The 19,763-nt window shown below is 42.8% G+C and overlaps 1 protein-coding gene and 1 long non-coding RNA gene across 6 annotated transcripts in view; both read right to left on the bottom strand.

Moving 5' to 3' along the window:
* LOC111836354 (uncharacterized) overlaps window positions 1-19,763 on the bottom strand; it is a 356,103-nt gene that overhangs the window by 308,391 nt on the left and 27,949 nt on the right. Inside the window, exons 1-4 of one of the 5 annotated variants that reach the window (XM_072703394.1) lie at window positions 17,971-18,542; window positions 17,902-17,921; window positions 17,379-17,866; window positions 16,505-17,135 (exon numbers count right to left, since the gene is read on the bottom strand). In XM_072703394.1, the coding sequence (XP_072559495.1) occupies window positions 16,892-17,135; window positions 17,379-17,866; window positions 17,902-17,921; window positions 17,971-18,400 (1,182 nt within the window). In that variant the 5' untranslated portion in view covers window positions 18,401-18,542 and the 3' untranslated portion in view covers window positions 16,505-16,891. Of the gene's footprint in view, window positions 1-8,878; window positions 8,895-16,504; window positions 18,543-19,763 lie in introns of those variants that run through there. The other 4 variants (XM_072703387.1, XM_072703393.1, XM_072703391.1 and 1 more) reach the window with 4 other exon arrangements.
* Window positions 732-7,119, bottom strand: LOC140581284 (uncharacterized). The gene is made up of 2 exons (XR_011984342.1): window positions 2,300-7,119; window positions 732-925 (listed from the first exon to the last, which is right to left on the bottom strand). It is a non-coding gene; the product is annotated as an uncharacterized lncRNA (long non-coding RNA).

The following is a 19,763-nucleotide window of genomic DNA, read 5'->3' on the forward strand; positions in this document are numbered from 1 at the left end:
CATGCTACTTTTACAGTTTAAGCTGTACAAACACCATTCAGAGTTTAAAATGTGAAGCTAGATATCAGCTGTGTAATAGTCTGTACTACCTATTAGTTAATACATGCAGTTCAAGTGCTGTGTGGAGCAGCATTATGTTTCTGACCTGTCTGCCATAATTGGGGACTGACACTGTTTGAACTAAGCCTCATCCATTTTTGTCACTGTTGTGAAAAATGAAATTCAATAATTTTGTGACAATATAATACTATTGTCTTTTTTGTTATATAATTTCTTAAAGACAAAATTCTGCCCTTTAAAATGATATATTCATCCTGGGGACTCATTTTTACATGACACTTATGAACTTGAATGTAAAATGGAATGGCATATGGAAATCCATCTCCAGGGCTTGTGTTGCATTGTCTTAAAGGGCAGAAATTGTCCTTTACAAAAATATATAAAATTGAAGAATAATTTCTAAATATTATTGAATAAAACCATTAACCTGGAATAATAAAGAACATCTGCTGTGCAATCTCTGTATAAAAGTCCATGGAAGTTACATGTGGACATCAGTCCCCAGGACTTGTCATGTATTGTCCGAGAGGGCAGAATATATATGTATATATATACACACAGTACTGTGCAAAAGTCTTTGGCAGTCCAAAGAAATGTTTAAACCTGTTTATCTGGGTAGCAAATGTACTTTGTGTCACACCGGGTAGATAAGGGAGACACGGATCCAGAAGTACGGGGAAACAGAGCTTTAATCAGGCTAACAAGTCCAGAGACGGCGAGCGGAAATCGTGGTCGTAAAACAGGAGCAGGGGTCGAAAGCCGGGGAGTCAGTCCAACAGGCACACACAGGACGGGGGAACAGGCGGGCTGGACAACAGGGGAAGCCGGGCTCAGCAGGACAGGCGGGTCAAGGACGGGAGCTGAACTGAGGAGGCAAGGAATGAGAGGTAAGGATTGTACAACAGGCAGACAGGCAAGGGACGGGATTAAAGGGAGACAGGACAGAATAACGCTCAGTAAGGCTGTACATAGCGCAATACTTCGCGGTTTGTTTGTGTGAGGTACTCTCCTTATATTGAGGAGGTAATCAGTCCCTGATGCCCCGCACCTGTCTGATCCGCCCCTGTGGGCGTGACAGATGTGGGCGTGACAGACGTGGGCGTGACACTTTGGCTTAGAACAAAAATTTTACATTAGAACATATGCAAATTAAGAGTAACAATAAAAACTAGTAACAATTTCTTCTGTTTTCTAAAAAGTTACTGATATCTAGTTGGATGGCTTAGATGAACACGGCTTCATTTCCCAAACCTCTCCTCAGTGGCACCTCAACTGTTCCATGATTTTGTTAAATTTCAACACCAGCTCAATTAAATAATTAAATAAATTGGTTGAAAAAGTCAGTTGCAGATTGACTTGCTGTATGAGGTGTGCTAGTGGCCAAGTCAAAAAATACATGGCTGCACTGGACGGTCGCTGCAAATACTCCTCCTGAGACCGAAGGGAAAAAGTGTCCTTCAATTATTGGTTATTTGTCATTGGAGGAAATAAGACATCTTACAATTTAGATTTTTTCAATTTTATTTTTAATTTCACAGCATGTCCTCTTTAGTGTACAACAGTAATAAATATGTTTCCTTACATCAGTGAAAAGATAGATGCAAAATGGACATAAATGAATGGGTGGGGTCTCAGGAGGATATATATATATATACACTCACCTAAAGGATTATTAGGAACACCTGTTCAATTTCTCATTAATGCAATTATCTAATCAACCAATCACATGGCAGTTGCTTCAATGCATTTAGGGGTGTGGTCCTGGTCAAGACAATCTCCTGAACTCCAAACTGAATGTCAGAATGGGAAAGAAAGGTGATTTAAGCAATTTTGAGCGTGGCATGGTTGTTGGTGCCAGACGGGCCGGTCTGAGTATTTCACAATCTGCTCAGTTACTGGGATTTTCACACACAACCATTTCTAGGGTTTACAAAGAATGGTGTACAAAGGGAAAAACATCCAGTATGCGGCAGTCCTGTGGGCGAAAATGCCTTGTTGATGCTAGAGGTCAAAGGAGAATGGGCCGACTGATTCAAGCTGATAGAAGAGCAACTTTGACTGAAATAACCACTCGTTACAACAGAGGTATGCAGCAAAGCATTTGTGAAGCCACAACACGCACAACCTTGAGGCGGATGGGCTACAACAGCAGAAGACCCCACCGGGTACCACTTATCTCCACTACAAATAGGAAAAAGAGGCTACAATTCAAAATACAAATTCAATGCAAAAAGCTCACCAAAATTGGACAGTTGAAGACTGGAAAAATGTTGCCTGGTCTGATGAGTCTCGATTTCTGTTGAGACATTCAAATGGTAGAGTCAGAATTTGGCGTAAACAGAATGAGAACATGGATCCATCATGCCTTGTTACCACTGTGCAGGCTGGTGGTGGTGGTGTAATGGTGTGGGGGATGTTTTCTTGGCACACTTTAGGCCCCTTAGTGCCAATTGGGCATCGTTTAAATGCCACGGCCTACCTGAGCATTGTTTCTGACCATGTCCATCCCTTTATGACCACCATGTACCCATCCTCTGATGGCTACTTCCAGCAGGATAATGCACCATGTCACAAAGCTCGAATCATTTCAAATTGGTTTCTTGAACATGACAATGAGTTCACTGTACTAAAATGGCCCCCACAGTCACCAGATCTCAACCCAATAGAGCATCTTTGGGATGTGGTGGAACGGGAGCTTCGTGCCCTGGATGTGCATCCCACAAATCTCCATCAACTGCAAGATGCTATCCTATCAATATGGGCCAACATTTCTAAAGAATGCTTTCAGCACCTTGTTGAATCAATGCCACGTAGAATTAAGGCAGTTCTGAAGGCGAAAGGGGGTGAAACACCGTATTAGTATGGTGTTCCTAATAATCCTTTAGCTGAGTGTATATATGACTGTCTGAGGAAAAATTTTTAATTTCAGAAAATATATATTCAATTTCAGAAAATACACACAGCAAATGTGCCAGTGTTAATTTAACACTGCATTGTGTTTATATGGGTCCACACCATCCAGTGTTACCTTTAACATTTTACAGTGTGCAGTGAGTGTTGTTTTTATAGTGTTAATATTTATTAACTCTTATAGTGTTCAATTTACAACCTAGAGTGTCAAGACAATGTGTCTCCATCTCTTCCAAATTGCAAGCCCATATGGGTGGCACACAAGTACAAAATGGGTGGTCCATATCTGCCCCATTTTAATGTACTTTCATTTGAACTCTTTTAGGCATTCAGCTGCTGCTACTAGCCCACCATAATAAGAAAGACTTAGACCAGCATAGCCTTTTCTCTTTTTATGCAAGTTTTGTCCAGTTTAGCTTCTGATAACCAAAAAACTGTGTTCATGTAGGTCGAGGAACATTGAAAAACTGTCATTATAAATGTAAACAATAATCTCAATCAGGGTAAAAAAGAACCAGTCAAGCTCACCTGAGAACTGCTTGTAGTATAAAAGTGAGTGAAATGTATAGCACCAGTCACCAAACACAGATTATGAAGCTAGACTTTGTTAGACTGCATAACTTAATTATTTAGCAGGGCTGAGAAAAGGTGAGAGCTATCTTAATGGTTGAAGGAGTGTATTTCCACTAAAGCAGGTATAATGGGTGGCGACCTTATTGCTTTTAGACCACAGCTTGGGATAGAAGAACAAATAAAATCACTTTGCTCATTTAATATTCAGATTTTCATTAAGCCTCATTTTTAGAAACCCGCCACGATCGAGGGTGGTATGGCACTGATATTAGTCTTTACCACATTTTATTATTAGCTGTTCTGGATTGCCTGTGCTGATGCATGCTAATTGGTCTGAGTAGTGAAGTTCTTGTATTCTGAAGGAATTTCAATTGTAGAGGTATATATGGTCTGGATGTTTTTCCTAAAGAGGAGAAACAGAACAATTGGTTTTCCATAGCGATACCTTCTCCAGTTACACCATCTCACACAAGCACACAAAAACCATCTCTGTGGTTTTTGTTCTCTTGCCCTATTCATTGCCATCTTGGTGTATTTAAAAAAAAAACCCGTTAAGTCAAAAACAGTACTGTGTCATGCTATGCAAATATACATCCAGCACCATTGGTCTACAGGGGAGTGGACAGTACCAGGAGCTGTACAGAAAAGGGTATCACAACTGTCCTAACACCTTTCCACATATATTAATCATCCAAGGGCAGGACTGGCAATCAAATACACCCCCACACCATTAACATATATGCCACTCAGGAGATGTGTCCTATACATCTCCAACAATTTCTCTCTGACTTGACGCCAACATGCTATAAAACCACATATCGGGGGGGGGGGGGATATCAGGACCACAGCTCTCTAAGCTTCAAGATTAGTCAGAACTGAGCCAGCAAAGCTTCAACATAAAACAAGAAAAAGCTGTAAGGTCCTTTTTGGTGATCATAACATGGTTAAATTTGAGGTTAATTCTAGTGTCTGAAGAGCAAAGTCCAAAACAAAAATATACAATGTTAGGAAGGCTAACTTTAATGGTATGAGACTGAAACCAGAAACTGTAAACTGAATGGAGTTAAATAGCAATTCTGTTGAATAGGCATGGGAATTGTTTTAAAAGCACATTGTTGCAAGTGCAAGAGGACTTAAAATACACCCCCACACCATTAACATAACATTAACCTGTTTCTAGCTAAACTGAATCTAGGACACTGCAGCCAAGGTGGTTTACTACGGAAATTAAGAATAAAGTCAGGAGGAAAAGGTCTCTGTTCCACAAATGGAAATTAACTAAGGATTTCAAAATAAAGCAGGAGTATCTAAGTCTACAGGTTGAGTTAAAAAATAACAGACTCGCTAAGAGAAATGTAGAAAGGAAGACTGCATTGGAGGCTAAGGATGACATTAAAAGTTTCTTCAAATATTTGAAGTCCAAAAGAGCTCTAAAAGCTGAAATCACTAATCTGCAGGAGAGTTGTTTTACACAGGTATTCACTGTAGAATCCTTATCTACAGCTGTGGTACCTAGAAACTGGAAAAGTAATTACCTGGGTTCAAATAACATTCTGAGGGATTTAAAGTTTATCGACATATCAAACATGGCTGACAACAGCCAGTCAAATTTGGCAGGCAATAATTACCCTTATACATGACAGAGAATCATGAAATTTGGTTGTATGGTGCAAAGAGACACTGGTCAGCCTAATGGTGGCGCTATAGTGCTTGACATTTTGCTCCATATTTTCTGAACTGTGAGTCATAGAAAGCCAATTCTTTATTTTCCATATTCCTTGGCCTCAGACAGTGATATATGCTAATAAGATAATCTAGCTCAGCCCCTTATATCTTTAACTTATTAGCAAAATGTGCAAAACATACTTTTTTGAACCTGTCCTATAGACCATTTATCCAATCCAAATAAAGTTTGGCGTACAATAATGGTGCAGCATTCCTTCTGCTACTCAGGCCAGAAAAGAGACACCATTTGGCTATAGGTGGTGCTATAGCATCCATGATCCATAGGTCCTTATAGGAGTGTTGCAATTTATCGTACAGTTGCCTCATTCCGCCTCCTGTCGCCATCTTGGTGCACTTGTTAGTTGTAATATGAAGTACTCTGCATATGTGAATCAGCTACTGCCAGATGCAAGCAAAAAGATATTTTAAAAATCTGATATTATTGTACGTGAACACATTGAAAGTGAAACACTTTGATGACTGTGAGCTGTCTGCTATTATGAGGATATCATGAATTAACTTATTCTTCAGAGTTTGTTAGTGAATGAAGCAAATGAAGGTGACTAAAAGCCTGAAGTCTTGTAATTGTGTTATGATTTCTATAATTTCCGGCTTGATACAAGAACTTATGAGTAAAATGTGTGGAATAAATATTTTGTTGCATTCTCAAGTAAGTACAAATATAAATCACTTGCTTGTTATTCATCTTAATTTTGTTACATTGTGGTAACGTTAAGCCATTAGTTTGTTTTGTGCTGTAATGTTAACATTTGTCGCTATTACAACAAATCTGATTTGATCACACATATAGGTGAATGTGTTGTACAGGTAAACTGCAGATCAATTTATTTGCTGTTGTGTTGTTAAGATTATTCACTCGGTCAACTATTCCCAGAGAGTACCTGGTCCCTTACCAAGAAAGATTGAGAAGTTCACACACTTATGTATATTAGGGATGCTCATTTCGATTAATTTTCCCAACCGACAACCGCCGTTCGTTAACCGAACATTAACCGTTAACTGATTAGATTAGAATATTAAATTCCTCTGGGGTCGGCGGTCCCGCCGGCGGGATCTGACAGAAATTTCGCCAAACCATTTAAATAACTCTGCGAGGTTTTATCATATACACATTTAAAAAACACCCTCAGAAACCTTGGACGGTCTACTTTTCAAATATATATATAGGTAGAAACTAAATATATTTTTATAGCTTCGTGATACGAATAGAAAGAACAAGAGTGACTGACTTAAGCGTCTGCGTCTCGAAGCAGCTCTGATCGCCTTCCCACTTGCAAATTGCGCTATTCGCATGATAACAACATGATAATCCGACAGTTAGTATTGGATAAAGAAATATGTGAATACGCCCATTGTAACCGAAATAAAACAAGAGCACATGTCTGGGTAGTGTTTACACCGATCGGCTACAATATAGCACACGGATACGTCTCTGCCGCTGAAGCTTTGCGCCAATGTTTCCATTTTCAGCAGCAAAGCTCGTACCTGTGTTCATGGCTCAGTGGGCTAAGCCTGTGTGCCTGTAATCACAGTCGCCGATTCAAACCCAGTGTATTTAGAACGTGAAAAGCAATCTTCAGCTGAGATGCCACAAAACTTCATACTACTACTAATAATTAAAATATATATAAAAACATTTTAAACCGTTTAACTGATAGTAATATTCGGTCAGAATTAATTATTTCGGTTAACGGTTAAACGGTCAAAAGGAGCATCCCTAATGTATATACATCCATCCAGTTTCTGTAACCTTATTCAGGGTCATGGGGTGGGCTGGAGCTTATCCTAGAGCAGGGGTCTCCAAATCCAGTCCTGGAGAGCTACTATCCAGTAGGTTTTCTATCCTACCTGGCTTCTGATGAACCACACCAGTTGTCAGGTAAATACCAGGAACAGGTGTGGCTCATCAGTAGCCAGGTAGGATAGAAAACCTACTGGATAGTAGCTCTCCAGGACCGGAGTTGGAGACCCCTGGCCTAGAGGCTATGCGCACAAGGCAGGAACAACCCAGGATGGGGCTCCAACCCATCGCAGGGCACACTCACACACCATTCACTCACACATGCACACAGACAATTTGGTAACTCCAATCAGCCTCAGCATGTTTTTGGACTGTAGAGGGAAACCGGAGTACCCAGAGGAAACCGAATGACAACACAGAGAACATACAAACTCCAGAGGTATGAGGCAACAGTGCTAACCACTGCACCTCCGCGCCACCCAGTTTACACACTATACAACGAGCATTTAAATGCAAGTAAAAGCATGAGGAAAGCCTTACCTCCTCCAGAGAAAACAGCGCAGGCCATCTCTCCTGGATCTCTGACACCATAGGCTGCATCTCCACAATTTCCTTACGTCGTAGGGAAAAGGTCAACTCTATGTTCTGCATTCTCTCTGCCATATTCCTTTTATTTTTTTTAATTCTTCAACCAGAGCAAGCCACTCACGTGAACTATCATCATGGTGGTCTGGGTAGTCTGGGACATGGTTGACTACTCCCCATTTGGCCTTTTTGAGAGTGAATGGGCCATTTTCCCCATCTCCTCATCGCCTTTTCCTGTTCACATCTACCTCATTGCAGCCTGCATCACGCAGTTTTGCCCTGAAGTTTCCAATCTTGTACCTGAGACTCGTTAGCCTGGCATCACAGCACGTTATGCTGTCTTTGTCCCTCGGGCATGGATACTTGAGAACCAGAGCAGATGCAACTGAGGCTACTTCATCTTTCTCAGGGTAGCCAGCTCGGAGTTCAAAAATGGCCTGTGCAAGTTTATCCAAAATTTCAGTTTTGACATTTCTTGTTACCTCAAGCGCCTTTTTTGTCTTTTCATAGATCTCATTTCCTTTAAGCAATTTTAGCTCAACATCATATGAGAGCTTTGGGATGGGGAATGGAGAGGGCCATTTAATGTCCTGTCTTAATCTGCTCTTGACAGAATCGCTAGAACTACCCTGAGTCTGGAGAGAGCTGCTAGGCCTAAAATCATCTGAATGAACACTGGCTGTGTCCAAGGAGGAGACTGATCCACTAATGGAATGGTCAGATGGGTTACAAGGGGTTGAAGGGAGGGAAGAGTTCCATATAATATGTAGGACTGCACATCCCTCTGGCAATTCAGACATTGTGGTCAACAGGCATAAAGCATTTCCAAAATCAGAATCTTCAAATTGGAGTGTGAAATCGTTCTCAAGTTGGAGTCTCTCTTTAAGTACCTCAATTAGCTAGTCCACATATTCTGGTATTTCTGCCAGTTGGAGTCGTTTGGCTTCTTTGGGGGAGAGGACTACCCGAAGTAAAGTCTGGAAAGAGAGGCCAAAAAGCAGAAACTAGATTCAGCATCAACTACAATGTTACTGACAATTACAGACCACCTGTAGTGAAACCTGCTGGCAACATACCATTATCAGTTGATTTAGTTGAGGAGGAATGTTGTTGCAGTCACCATAAATTTCCCCTCGACTTTATATGCTTCTAGAGGATGGTAATCCGTGCATCTGGAACCAGGTATATTATTTCCAAAGAGTGGTGTGAACAACTTCATAAGATCTGAAATGTTCAATATACCATGAAGAGAGCCTTTTATACATAAATATCACTTCCTCTATGTCAGTGTTTCTCAACCCAGTCCTCAGCGAACCCCAGACAGTCCACGTTTTTGCTCCCTCCCAGCTCCCAGCACACCTGTTCCAGCTATTCGGTGTTCCTGATTGGCTGGGAGCAAAAATGTGGACTGGCTGGGGTTCGCTGAGGACTGGGTTGAGAAACACTGCTCTATGTGGACAAGAATGAATACAATCGTATGGAATTCTGGTAATCCACTACACTGCCCAGAAGATAAAATCATGCCCTCTGCATACTGTGTACCGTGTAGGTGAATCATTTTAGACAGACACACTGTGAAGATGTAGGTACTTCTCCTCAGTTTGGCACCTGAGTGATGCATACAATTCTGAAACTTTGACCACTTTCACTTTTTCCACATACAGCTTTGCCTTGAAAAGGTTTTGACTGTCCAAATGGTACGCCAACATCTGCTGGTGTTTCGAGGAAAGGGTGAGCAGCACATTTTTCCAATTTTTTGTGTCATTTTTGTGTCAATCTCATCGTCCAAAAGTCCACCAATGGGCCATAACAGCAAATTAGATGTGGATAATGGTCAATAAAGTGATGTTTTGTCGGAACTCTGGGAAGGTACTAGCGAGCAACTTGCGGTGATCCCGATGTTTAGAGGACAAATAGCACAATGCTTCCTCAGAGAGTATGTGTGAAACAACAATCTCAACAATTTCCTTAAGGTCCATTAAAATCTCTCAAGCAGGCTCATGCTCTGGTATCTTGAATCAAATAATAAAAGGAAGCAAGCGTAACAATGTCCAATTTTCATGTCCGTTACCTCCAACACTTCCTTTTTCAAAGCTTGCTTTTGAAATTTTGTGTGGTTTGTTTACTTTGTCTGTATATGTGTAGGGAAATTACTTTATGCAGTCATTTAGTGAATCAAACGTAAATAGACCTTTTGCTATGAGATTTTTCAAACACAAAGACAATTGCAGAGGAACGACCCCCTCAAAAAAATCATGCAGAATTTCAGGTGGATATCCATTCACTGGATGAAAGACCAGAAGATGCTTCCCCAGTACACACTGCCTTTCTACACTATTAATGCTTTGAAGGTTCTCGTTCTGCCTAAGCTCTTTCAATAAAGAGTCGTGTCCATCAACATCCCTCAGTTGGAAATCATGAACATTAGCTGTGGCAATTTGGTCCTTAGTAAACGAAATCGGCAGAACTTCTCAACAGTAAAACTTTCAGAAAACCCTGCTAGTCCATGTGCTCCATGGTTATCAGCACACCTCTTGTTCTATATGTTTTATAGCTTTAATCAATGGCTCAAGAAACTTTTCATAGCCATATTGCTTGACATCAACACTTTTAATGAGGAGTGCTAGTTGAAGTGAAGGGAGACTGGATGAGAACTTGGCTGGTAAATTTAAAACAACCCAATAAACCGCAGTTATCTTGTGAAGCTTTCTTGAGGTGCCTAGAGGATTACACACTTCAAAATCATCAGTATACAATGCCAAACTGATATATTGGTTCTGCTGCCCAAGTGACTTATTGTCCTTGTAATACTTCCCGTCTTGAAAAGACTTACAGAACCCAGGTAAAGAGTCTTGATCAAATACAATTTGGTCCAAAAAATCTGCCCGCCTAAATAAAGTCTCAAGTACCTTATTTACTGATACATAAACAAAAGTGTTTTTACCGGCTGAGTTATAAAGATATTTGGTGGGTTCTAATTACAAAAAAATGTTCACTGAAATATAAATTCCTCCAGGGATCTGTAGATTGAAAAGTTGACTGAGTTTCAATACCACTCTACAAGAGTCTGAATTGCACTTCTGGAAATATGCAACACTGTTTGCATAGATAGAAAGAGAGAAGCCAATTTGTGCTCAAGTGTCTCAATATCCAAATTTTCCTCAGTCTCTTCAACCTCATCTGATCTCCTACTATCCTTTGAGATAACCCTGTCATGTGATAAGCCTGCTTCAAAATCTACTTGTTCATCATCACTTGCCTCATCTAAGGTGTTGCTTCTTCCTACACTTCGAAAATCGTTAAGTGAGCAATTTTTATGATTCCGACTACTGTGAGAACTTAAGGTTGGACGAACATTTGTGGTAAAGGTACATCTAACAATGGGACATTGCACAGCTTCGTGATTCTTTAAATGGTATCCAAGATGCTTCCAAAAAGTCTTTTCACTGCAAATCTCTTTTAAATCACACAATTCACATTGAAATGTTGAATTTGGTGAATTTTCGGTGTCTCTGTGTGATCTTGACAGGTGTGATCGTACTGCACCAGGAGTTTCAAACACACATACACAGTTTGTGTGAACGCAAGGCCAGCGAGCACCTTTTCCATGACGAAGGCGACAATGCTTTAGCAGCACCTCTTCAGATGAGCCAACAAATTTGCAGAATTTGCACTGCATGCAATCCACTCCTGAAACACAGAAACAAAAGACAAAAAAACATTAAGACATTTTAAATAATGAAAAAAGTAGCCTACTTTGCTACAAACGCTGTAATTTGTAATAATATTTTTAAATGACTTTTTGTTATATGTAGCCTACAAGTCACAATACTAAATCAATATAAGCTGATAAGGCAACATGTTAGGGTAGAGATTGAAGCAAGGTTGAATTGATCAATTAGAGCAAGTTTGTTAGGCAAACTACACTATACAGCTCATGTCCACTTAAGGTTATACAGTAACTCACTACAAAGTTCATAATCTATGCCCAACTCACCATGTCTCAGTTTAATGTTAAGGAAACCTTCACACAGCCCTTGTCGTTGTCTCACTACTTGCACGCTGGCAGGTAAAGTGTGGCATGTATGCACACACGCACCGCCACATTTAACTTTAATGTTACTAGCTAGCTACTATCCTTTCTTTCACTTGCAGATCCTTGTCTCACCAGCACTGTAATCCCAATTAAAGTGCATTCTTAAAACTATTGAGTTCTTCCACAAACAATTTGTTCACTGTAGTTTTAGCAATGTCCAGTTTGACAGCACTCATCTGGAATTCATTGTGTATAACTTATACTGCCAAGATTTCCACTTTGCTGTATCATGCGCTTTCTCTGTAGTCTCTTCCAGTTTTACCTCTCCAATTTGTATTACTACAATTTCAAACTTAAAGCATCCAGTCTGCTATTCTAACTCAATCAGCATGACAGAGTAAACTTCAGCCTTGTCCTTGTCAACACTCCACCTGTGTTTTTAGAGAGTTACTGAAATTATGTCAGCAGGTCCCTCCTTCGATTACCACCTTATCGTGGTTTTCGTGCCTCAGTCACCCTGGGGGCTATTTTGTCAGGGGCAATAGCCCCTGGTAGGGTCTCCCAAGGCAAAAAGATCCCAGGGGAGGGGCCAGACAAAGAGATATAGTTGGGCTCACCTCAACGCATAGCGTGGGTTCTGGAACCAATCTCCTGGAGAGGGGCTGGACGCTCTTTTCTTTTGGAGTTGCAGCGGGTGAGCGGCGCCGGGCAGGGGTCGGGCTACTGGTGGCCACGCAGCTTGGTGCATTAAAAATGGAGTTTACCCCGGTGAACGAGAGGGCTGTCTACCTGCGCCTTCGGGTCGGGGATAGGTCTCTGACTGTCATCTGCGCTTATGGAATGCCCGGCCTTCTTGGACTCCCTGAGTGGTGTGCTGCTTACCGTGCCACGAGGGAATTCCATCGTTTTGCTGGGGGACTTCAACGCTCACATGGGCAATGACAGTGTGGCCTGGAGGGGGGTGATTGGGAGGAACAGTCTCCCTGATCTGAACCCGAGTGGTGTTCTCTTACTGGACTTCTGTACAATGCATGGTTTGTCCATAACGAACACCATGTTCGAGCATAAGGGTGTCCATAAGTGGACATGGTACGAACATGCCTGGGGCTACAGGTCGATGATCGATTTCATAATCGTATCATCTGATCTGCGGCCTTCTGTCTTGGACACTCGGGTGAAGAGAGGGGCAGAGCTATCAACTGATCACCACCTGGTGGTGAGTTGGCTCAGGTGGCAGGGGAGGAAGCCAGTCAGACCTGGTAGGCCCAAGCGCATAGGAATGCTGGGAACGTCTGGCAGAGGCTCCTGTTCGCCAGAGCTTTAACTCGCACCTCCAGCAGAATTGCAACTGCATACCAGGGGAGGTTGGGGACATTGAGTCTGAATGGACACTGTTCCGGACCTCCATTGTGGAAGCGGCCGTACGGAGCTGTGGCTGCAGGGTGGTCAGTACCAGTCGTGGTGGTAACCCTCGTACCTGATGGTGGACACCAGAGGTGAGGGGGGCTGTCAAGCAGAAGAAGGAGGCTTACCGGGAATTATTAGCCTGGGGGTCTTCGGAGGCAGCTGACGGGTACCGGCAGACCAGGCGGTACGCGGCTCAGGCGGTTGTGAAACCAAAAAACCGGGCGTGGGAGGAGTTTGGTGAGGCCATGGAAAGTGACTTTCGGTCGGCCTCAAAAAGGTTCTGGCAAACCATCCGGAATATCAGGAGGGGGAAGCAGCTCCTGGTTCCTAATATTTATAGTGGGGAGGGGGTGCTGATGACCTCACATGGGGACATCACCCGGAGGTGGAAGGAATACATTGAGGACCTCCTCAACCCTTCCTCAGATACATCTGCGCACACTGCCTTTGAGACATTTGAGGGCACAGAGCTCGGGGGTGCTGGGGGGGACTTGCCCATCACTGGGACTGAGGTGGCCAGGGTGGTTAAAGATGAGATCCACCCGGAGTACCTAAAGGTTCTGGATGTTGTGGGGCTGTCATGGCTGACACGCCTTCTCAACAGCATGTGCAGATCTGGGGCAGTACCACTGGATTGGCAGACCGGGGTGGTGGTCCCCTTATTTAAGAAAGGGGACCGGAGGGTGTGTTCCAACTATAGGGGGATCACACTTCTCAGCCTTCCTGGGAAAGTCTATTCCGGGGTACTGGAGAGGAGGGTGAGATCGATAGTCTAATCTCGGATTCAGGAGGAACAATGCGGTTTTTGTCCTGGCCGTGGAACACTGGACCAGCCTTACACCCTTGTGAGGGTACTGGAGGGGGCCTGGGAGTTTGCCTATCCAGTCTACATGTGTTTTGTGGACTTGGAAAAGGCTTATGACCGGGTTCCCCGAGGTACCCTGTAGGGGGTGCTTCAGGAGTATGGGGTTGGGGTTCCACTATTGTGGGCAATTCGGTCCCTGTATGAATGGAGCAGAAGCTTGGTCCGCATTGCCAGTAATAAGTCGGACGTGTTCTCAGTGCGGGTTGGGATCCACCAGGGCTACCCTTTGTCATGGGTCCTGTTTATAATATTTATGGACAGGATTTCTAGGCGCAGCCAGGGTGTTGAGGGTGTCCAGTTTGGTGGCCTCAGGATTGCTTTTTGCGGACGATGTCGTCCTGTTGGCTTCATCTGCTGGGGACCTCCAGTGTGCTCTGGGGCGGTTTGCAGCTGAGTGCGAAGCGGCGGGGATAAGGATTGGAACCATGGTTCTCAATCGGAGTGGCGTCTGCAGATTTGCAGGTGCTTAACCGGTTCATCGTGGCTAAGAAAGAACTGAGCCAGAAAGCAAAGCTCTCGATATATTGGTCCATCTTCGTCCCTACCCTCACCTATGATCATGAGCTATGGGTAATGACCGAAAGAATGAGATTGTGAATACAGGCGGCCGAAATGAGGATTCTCCACAGGGTATCTGGGCTCTCCCTTAGAGATAAGGTGAGAAGTTTGGATACCCAGGAGAGTCTCAGAGTAGACGTCGAAAGGAGCCAATTGAGGTGGATTGGACATCAGGCACGGATGCCTCCTGGGTGGCTACCCGGAGAGGTTTTCTGTGCATGTCCTACAGGGAGAAGGCCCCGGGGCAGGACACGCTGGAGGGATTATATCTCTCGGTTGGCCTGGGAACGCCTCGGCATCCCCCCACAAAGAGCTGGTAGAGGTAGCTGGGGAGAGGGAGGTCTGGGTATCTCTCCTGAAGCTGCTTCCCCCACGACCCAAACCCCGGACAAGCGGAAGGTAATGGAATGCAACCTATTTTGGTGAAATTGTTTTTAAAAATCATCAAATCAGAGCAATAAATGGCATGGCTTAAATATACTTAAAAATCTAAGGTAATGTCAATTGCTCTACATAAAAAAAAACTGATCCAAACCGACATGTTCCTGACATGTTCGCAAGTTCGTAAGAATGACCCATATATTATTTATTTAATGGTTCAGCTTAAATTTGTCATCTACAGATTATTAATTTACAACAAAAATAATACTTGCAAGCAAATACAAAGTGAACGGTGTTTGATGAAATGATGGCAAAAAGAAATGTGAAGCCATTGCATTTGGCAAATGGCTCTAAAAAGGACTAAACTCTTATAAAACAAAACTTTTCAGGATTCCCAACTTTGATCAGCTGGCAGACTACCCCAACACTTTGGATGTAGCTAATTTCAGGTTTATAATGGAATTATATAGATTTGCCGTGAGATTTCTTGCATGAGCGTGAAGGTCTGAAAGTGAGCGTCACGCCAGATGCATAAATTGGCAACCCCTGATATTTTATTAACCTTTCATAAACAATATAGGAGGAATTTTTGTTCTTGTGCATGCCACCAGTTTTCATGTAGTTCAGGAACCTTTTCCCCCTTCAGATCCACATTGCGTATGAATGTTTCTTGCAGCTCATTTCCGGTGAGTTCCTTAACATTAGAATTCATGGAAAAATTAGGCTCTCCTCATGAGGAGCCCCCCCCCTTACTCCCCACACAAGCTGCCCGCCCCCTCTCCAGCACCATTAACACCTTCTGTTTTGCAAATAAATCACAGTCACCCAGTCAAAGTTATCCCCCAGCCTGAAGTCACTTCTACTGAGGTCTGCACTAAAGTGTTTATCTAGCGGTATCTCATAAATACATGCTTTATATATTGCATATACATACACTACCAGTCAAATTTAGAACACCCAAATTTTTGCATTTTTTAATTGAGAAGTATGCAGTTTAATGTCTCATTGCACTCTGAAATGAAAGCATAGTACAAATAAGCAATTGGAGTTAAAAGAGAAATCATGGAATCAATTTATAGACCAAAATGTATTCTAAACTTCTGACTCAAAGTAGCCACCTTTGGCAGATATAACAGCAGAACACACTCGTGGCATTCTTTCTACAATAGAAATCAAATATTCTTCCCTAAACATTAGGCCACCACTGCCCTATGTCATTTGGGTTTATTATTTATAGTCTTACTCTTTCTTGTAATGGGTTGTAGAAAAATAACTAAAAAGAATGCAATTCAAACCCTTTTTTGTAAACTGTAGCCAAGATAGTATACTCAAACACTGTGTAATGAAGAGAAATTGACATACCTTTGTCTTCAATATGACAAGTTTCATAACATTTTAAGACGATTAAAAAAAATCACAATTAAAGCTCATGCGATGAAAATTATTCTTGTTCAGATGCTAACACAAAATTCACACAAAATTTTGTCTGAATAAACTACAATATATAACATATTCTCATGTTGCCTCCTAAAAATATGTTCCCAAATCAATTAATGTGCAGGAATGCTACCAATTCTGTCATTTTCCACCAACACTGACATCTGCACTTGTGGCCCTAGAAAAGGAAAGGGCCTCTGTGTATTCTGCTTTGTGTCTTGCATGGAGCCTGAGGTCTGCAGCCAGCCTCTGACTGTAATGTCAGGATTCAGACTTCTTCCTCAGAATTCTCTGATTATTATTTCACGTGCCCGAATCCTCTTCTGTAAAATACACAACTGTGTAATTTTTCAGTAGTTTATAAAACTGCTTTGCAGTCGAAGTCTACCTTCAAAATATACTGTAACTATTAAAACACTGCCTCCGAATCTTTGTCAAACAAATCCTAAACATCAACAGGACTAATGAGGGGGACCCAACATACTGGTATTTCACAAATACAATTCAGAAAAATTCAAGAACCAACTTACTGGACTAACTGTGATAATGAACTGTCAAGTGAGTGCTTCTCAATGTGTCCTAATCGAGATCATCACTGGGAGCACTGGTAGGGCCTCTCTCCTGTGTGAATCCGCTGGTGATTCTTTAGGGTTCCTGACTTACTAAAGCTCTTCCCACACTGAGAGCACTGGTAGGGCCTCTCTCCTGTGTGAATCAGCTGGTGTTTCTTTAGGTTTCCTAACTCACTAAAGCTCTTCCCACACTGGGAGCACTGGTAGGGCCTCTCTCCTGTGTGAATCTGCTGGTGGACCTTTAGGGTTCCTAATTGACTGAAGCTCTTCCCACACTGGGAGCACTGGTAGGGCCTCTCTCCTGTGCGAATCCGCTGGTGTTTCTTTAGGGTTCCTAACTCACTAAAGCTCTTCCCACACTGGGAGCACTGGTAGGGCCTCTCTCCTGTGTGAATCCGCTGGTGGATCTTTAGGGTTCCTGATTGAATAAAGCTCTTCCCACACTGAGAGCACTGGTAGGCCCTCTCTCCTGTGTGAATCAGCTGGTGTTTCTTTAGGTTTCCTAACTCACTAAAGCTCTTCCCACACTGGGAGCACTGGTAGGGCCTCTCTCCTGTGTGAATCAGCTGGTGTTTCTTTAGGTTTCCTAACTCACTAAAGCTCTTCCCACACTGGGAGCACTGGTAGGGCCTCTCTCCTGTGTGAATCCGCTGGTGATTCTTTAGGTGTCCTAAATGTCTGAAGCTCTTCCCACACTGGGAGCACTGGTAGGGCCTCTCTCCTGTGTGCATCCGCTGGTGATTCTTTAGGGTTCCTAGCTCACTAAAGCTCTTGCCACACTGGGAGCACTGGTAGGGCCCCTCTCCTGTGTGCATCCGCTGGTGATTCTTTAGGGTTCCTATCTCACTAAAGCTCTTCCCACACTGGGAGCACTGGTAGGGCCCCTCTCCCATGTGAATCCGCTGGTGATTCTTTAGGGTTCCTATCTCACTAAAGCTCTTCCCACACTGGGAGCACTGGTAAGGCCTCTCTCCTGTGTGAATCCGCTGGTGGACCTTTAGGGGTCCTAAATGTCTGAAGCTCTTCCCACACTGAGAGCACTGGTAGGGCCTCTCTCCTGTGTGAATCCACTGGTGACTCTCTAGGTATCTTAACTCACTAAATCTCTTCCCACACTGGGAGCACTGGTAGGGCCTCTCTCCTGTGTGAATCCGCTGGTGGATCTTTAGGGTTCCTGACTGAATAAAGCTCTTCCCACACTGGGAGCACTGGTAGGGCCTCTCTCCTGTGTGAATCCGCTGGTGATTCTTTAGGTGTCCTAAATGTCTGAAGCTCTTCCCACACTGGGGGCACTGGTAGGGCCTCTCTCCTGTGTGAATCCGCTGGTGGATCTTTAGGGTTCCTAACTCACTAAAGCTCTTCCCACACTGGGAGCACTGGTAGGGCCTCTCTCCTGTGTGAATCCGCTGGTGGATCTTTAGGTGTCCTAATCGACTGAAGCTCTTCCCACACTCAGAACACAGATGGGACGACTTCTCTGTACGAGTCTGCCTGTGTATTTTACAGTCTCTGTTTATATTGAAAGTCATCTCACCCTGGGAACCCTGTTGTGCTGTCAGTGTGTATGTACTGGCTTCTTCCAGGGTACTGAGTATGTCTGTACTGGGCTGAGTGGCACTGGGGCCAGCAGAAGCTGGTGAATCCTGGGTTGTGTTGATAGATCCGGTCCTCAGCTGTATGAGATACTCGTTGGGGTGAGATATTTTGATATGTCTGTGCAGGTCAATGTCTGCAGTGTAGGAGAATGGATCCTGAGAGCAAGCAAAGGTTTGGGAGGATTCATCCACTCTCCTTGCTGAGGGAAGATGGAGACACAGCAGTCAGTACGGAGATGGAACAGGGTTAATAGACAAAAATTATCAGGAAAATAGTGAATAAGGCAAACATATCATCCAAAGAGCCTTCGTTACTCCATACGCAGTTCATGTTCACAGTGTGCTATTCACACTGCAATCTCTGACATGCTTGAACTGAACTACACAGAGCACCAACACTGCTGGTTTGAAATGGCAACTTGAAGTACAAACTATTACCTCCAAATACACCAAAACAACTGCGGTTTTGATGGTATGTGTTAACCCACTAGTGTCTGAGGCCTCTTTTCCACTTTCGGGGTAGTCTGACATGCCTTGACATTTTAAAATATTTCACCTATCTAAAAAACATTTATCCCAAAGTCTTACATGTGCTTTTATTCAGCACAAACTCAGCACCAATAATCTGAGACCACTTAGAATGTTGTTATTCTATTTTTTGTTAAAATCAACTTTAAACATATGCTTTCCAAAAACCTACTTTTAGACATGCTGAGAAATTGTAAAAAAAAAAATCACATTATAGACATTTCTAGCCAAGACTTTTGAGCTCTGAAGCTTAGACACAGGGGTTGGCTACACATAGGTGAAAGAGACATTCTGAAATTTTATGTGGTTTGATTACTAAAGTGTTAGAACTTTAGAGTGACACTCTTTTTCTCAAAGTCAGTAGCCTTCACAATGAATATTGATGAGATAGGTCCTCCTCGCACCTGTAGTAGTTTGCATACTGTCAATAGCCCATCAGTCTGGAATGTCACTGCACCCCACACCCATCACTTTGGAAAGGCAGTTTGAAACGCAAGAAAAGTAGCAACAATAAAATCCCTTTCACAGTTTATTGGTAGATGGAATGAAAAATGAAAAACTGTGACCATATAAATATAGAAAGCGATAAATATGATGCAGTGACTATTATTAACGCTCTGGGGACAAGGGCATCGGCGACCGCATATCTTTCTCATGTATTTCAGTTTATATCTCGCTGAAATCATTATGTAGGATACTACATTATTTGTATTTTTATACATATCCCACGTTTATTTATACCAAAAACCACTTAACATTCTGCTGTTAG

The sequence above is a fragment of the Paramormyrops kingsleyae genome, chromosome 20, assembly GCF_048594095.1.
Source record: "Paramormyrops kingsleyae isolate MSU_618 chromosome 20, PKINGS_0.4, whole genome shotgun sequence".
Taxonomy (NCBI): domain Eukaryota; kingdom Metazoa; phylum Chordata; class Actinopteri; order Osteoglossiformes; family Mormyridae; genus Paramormyrops; species Paramormyrops kingsleyae.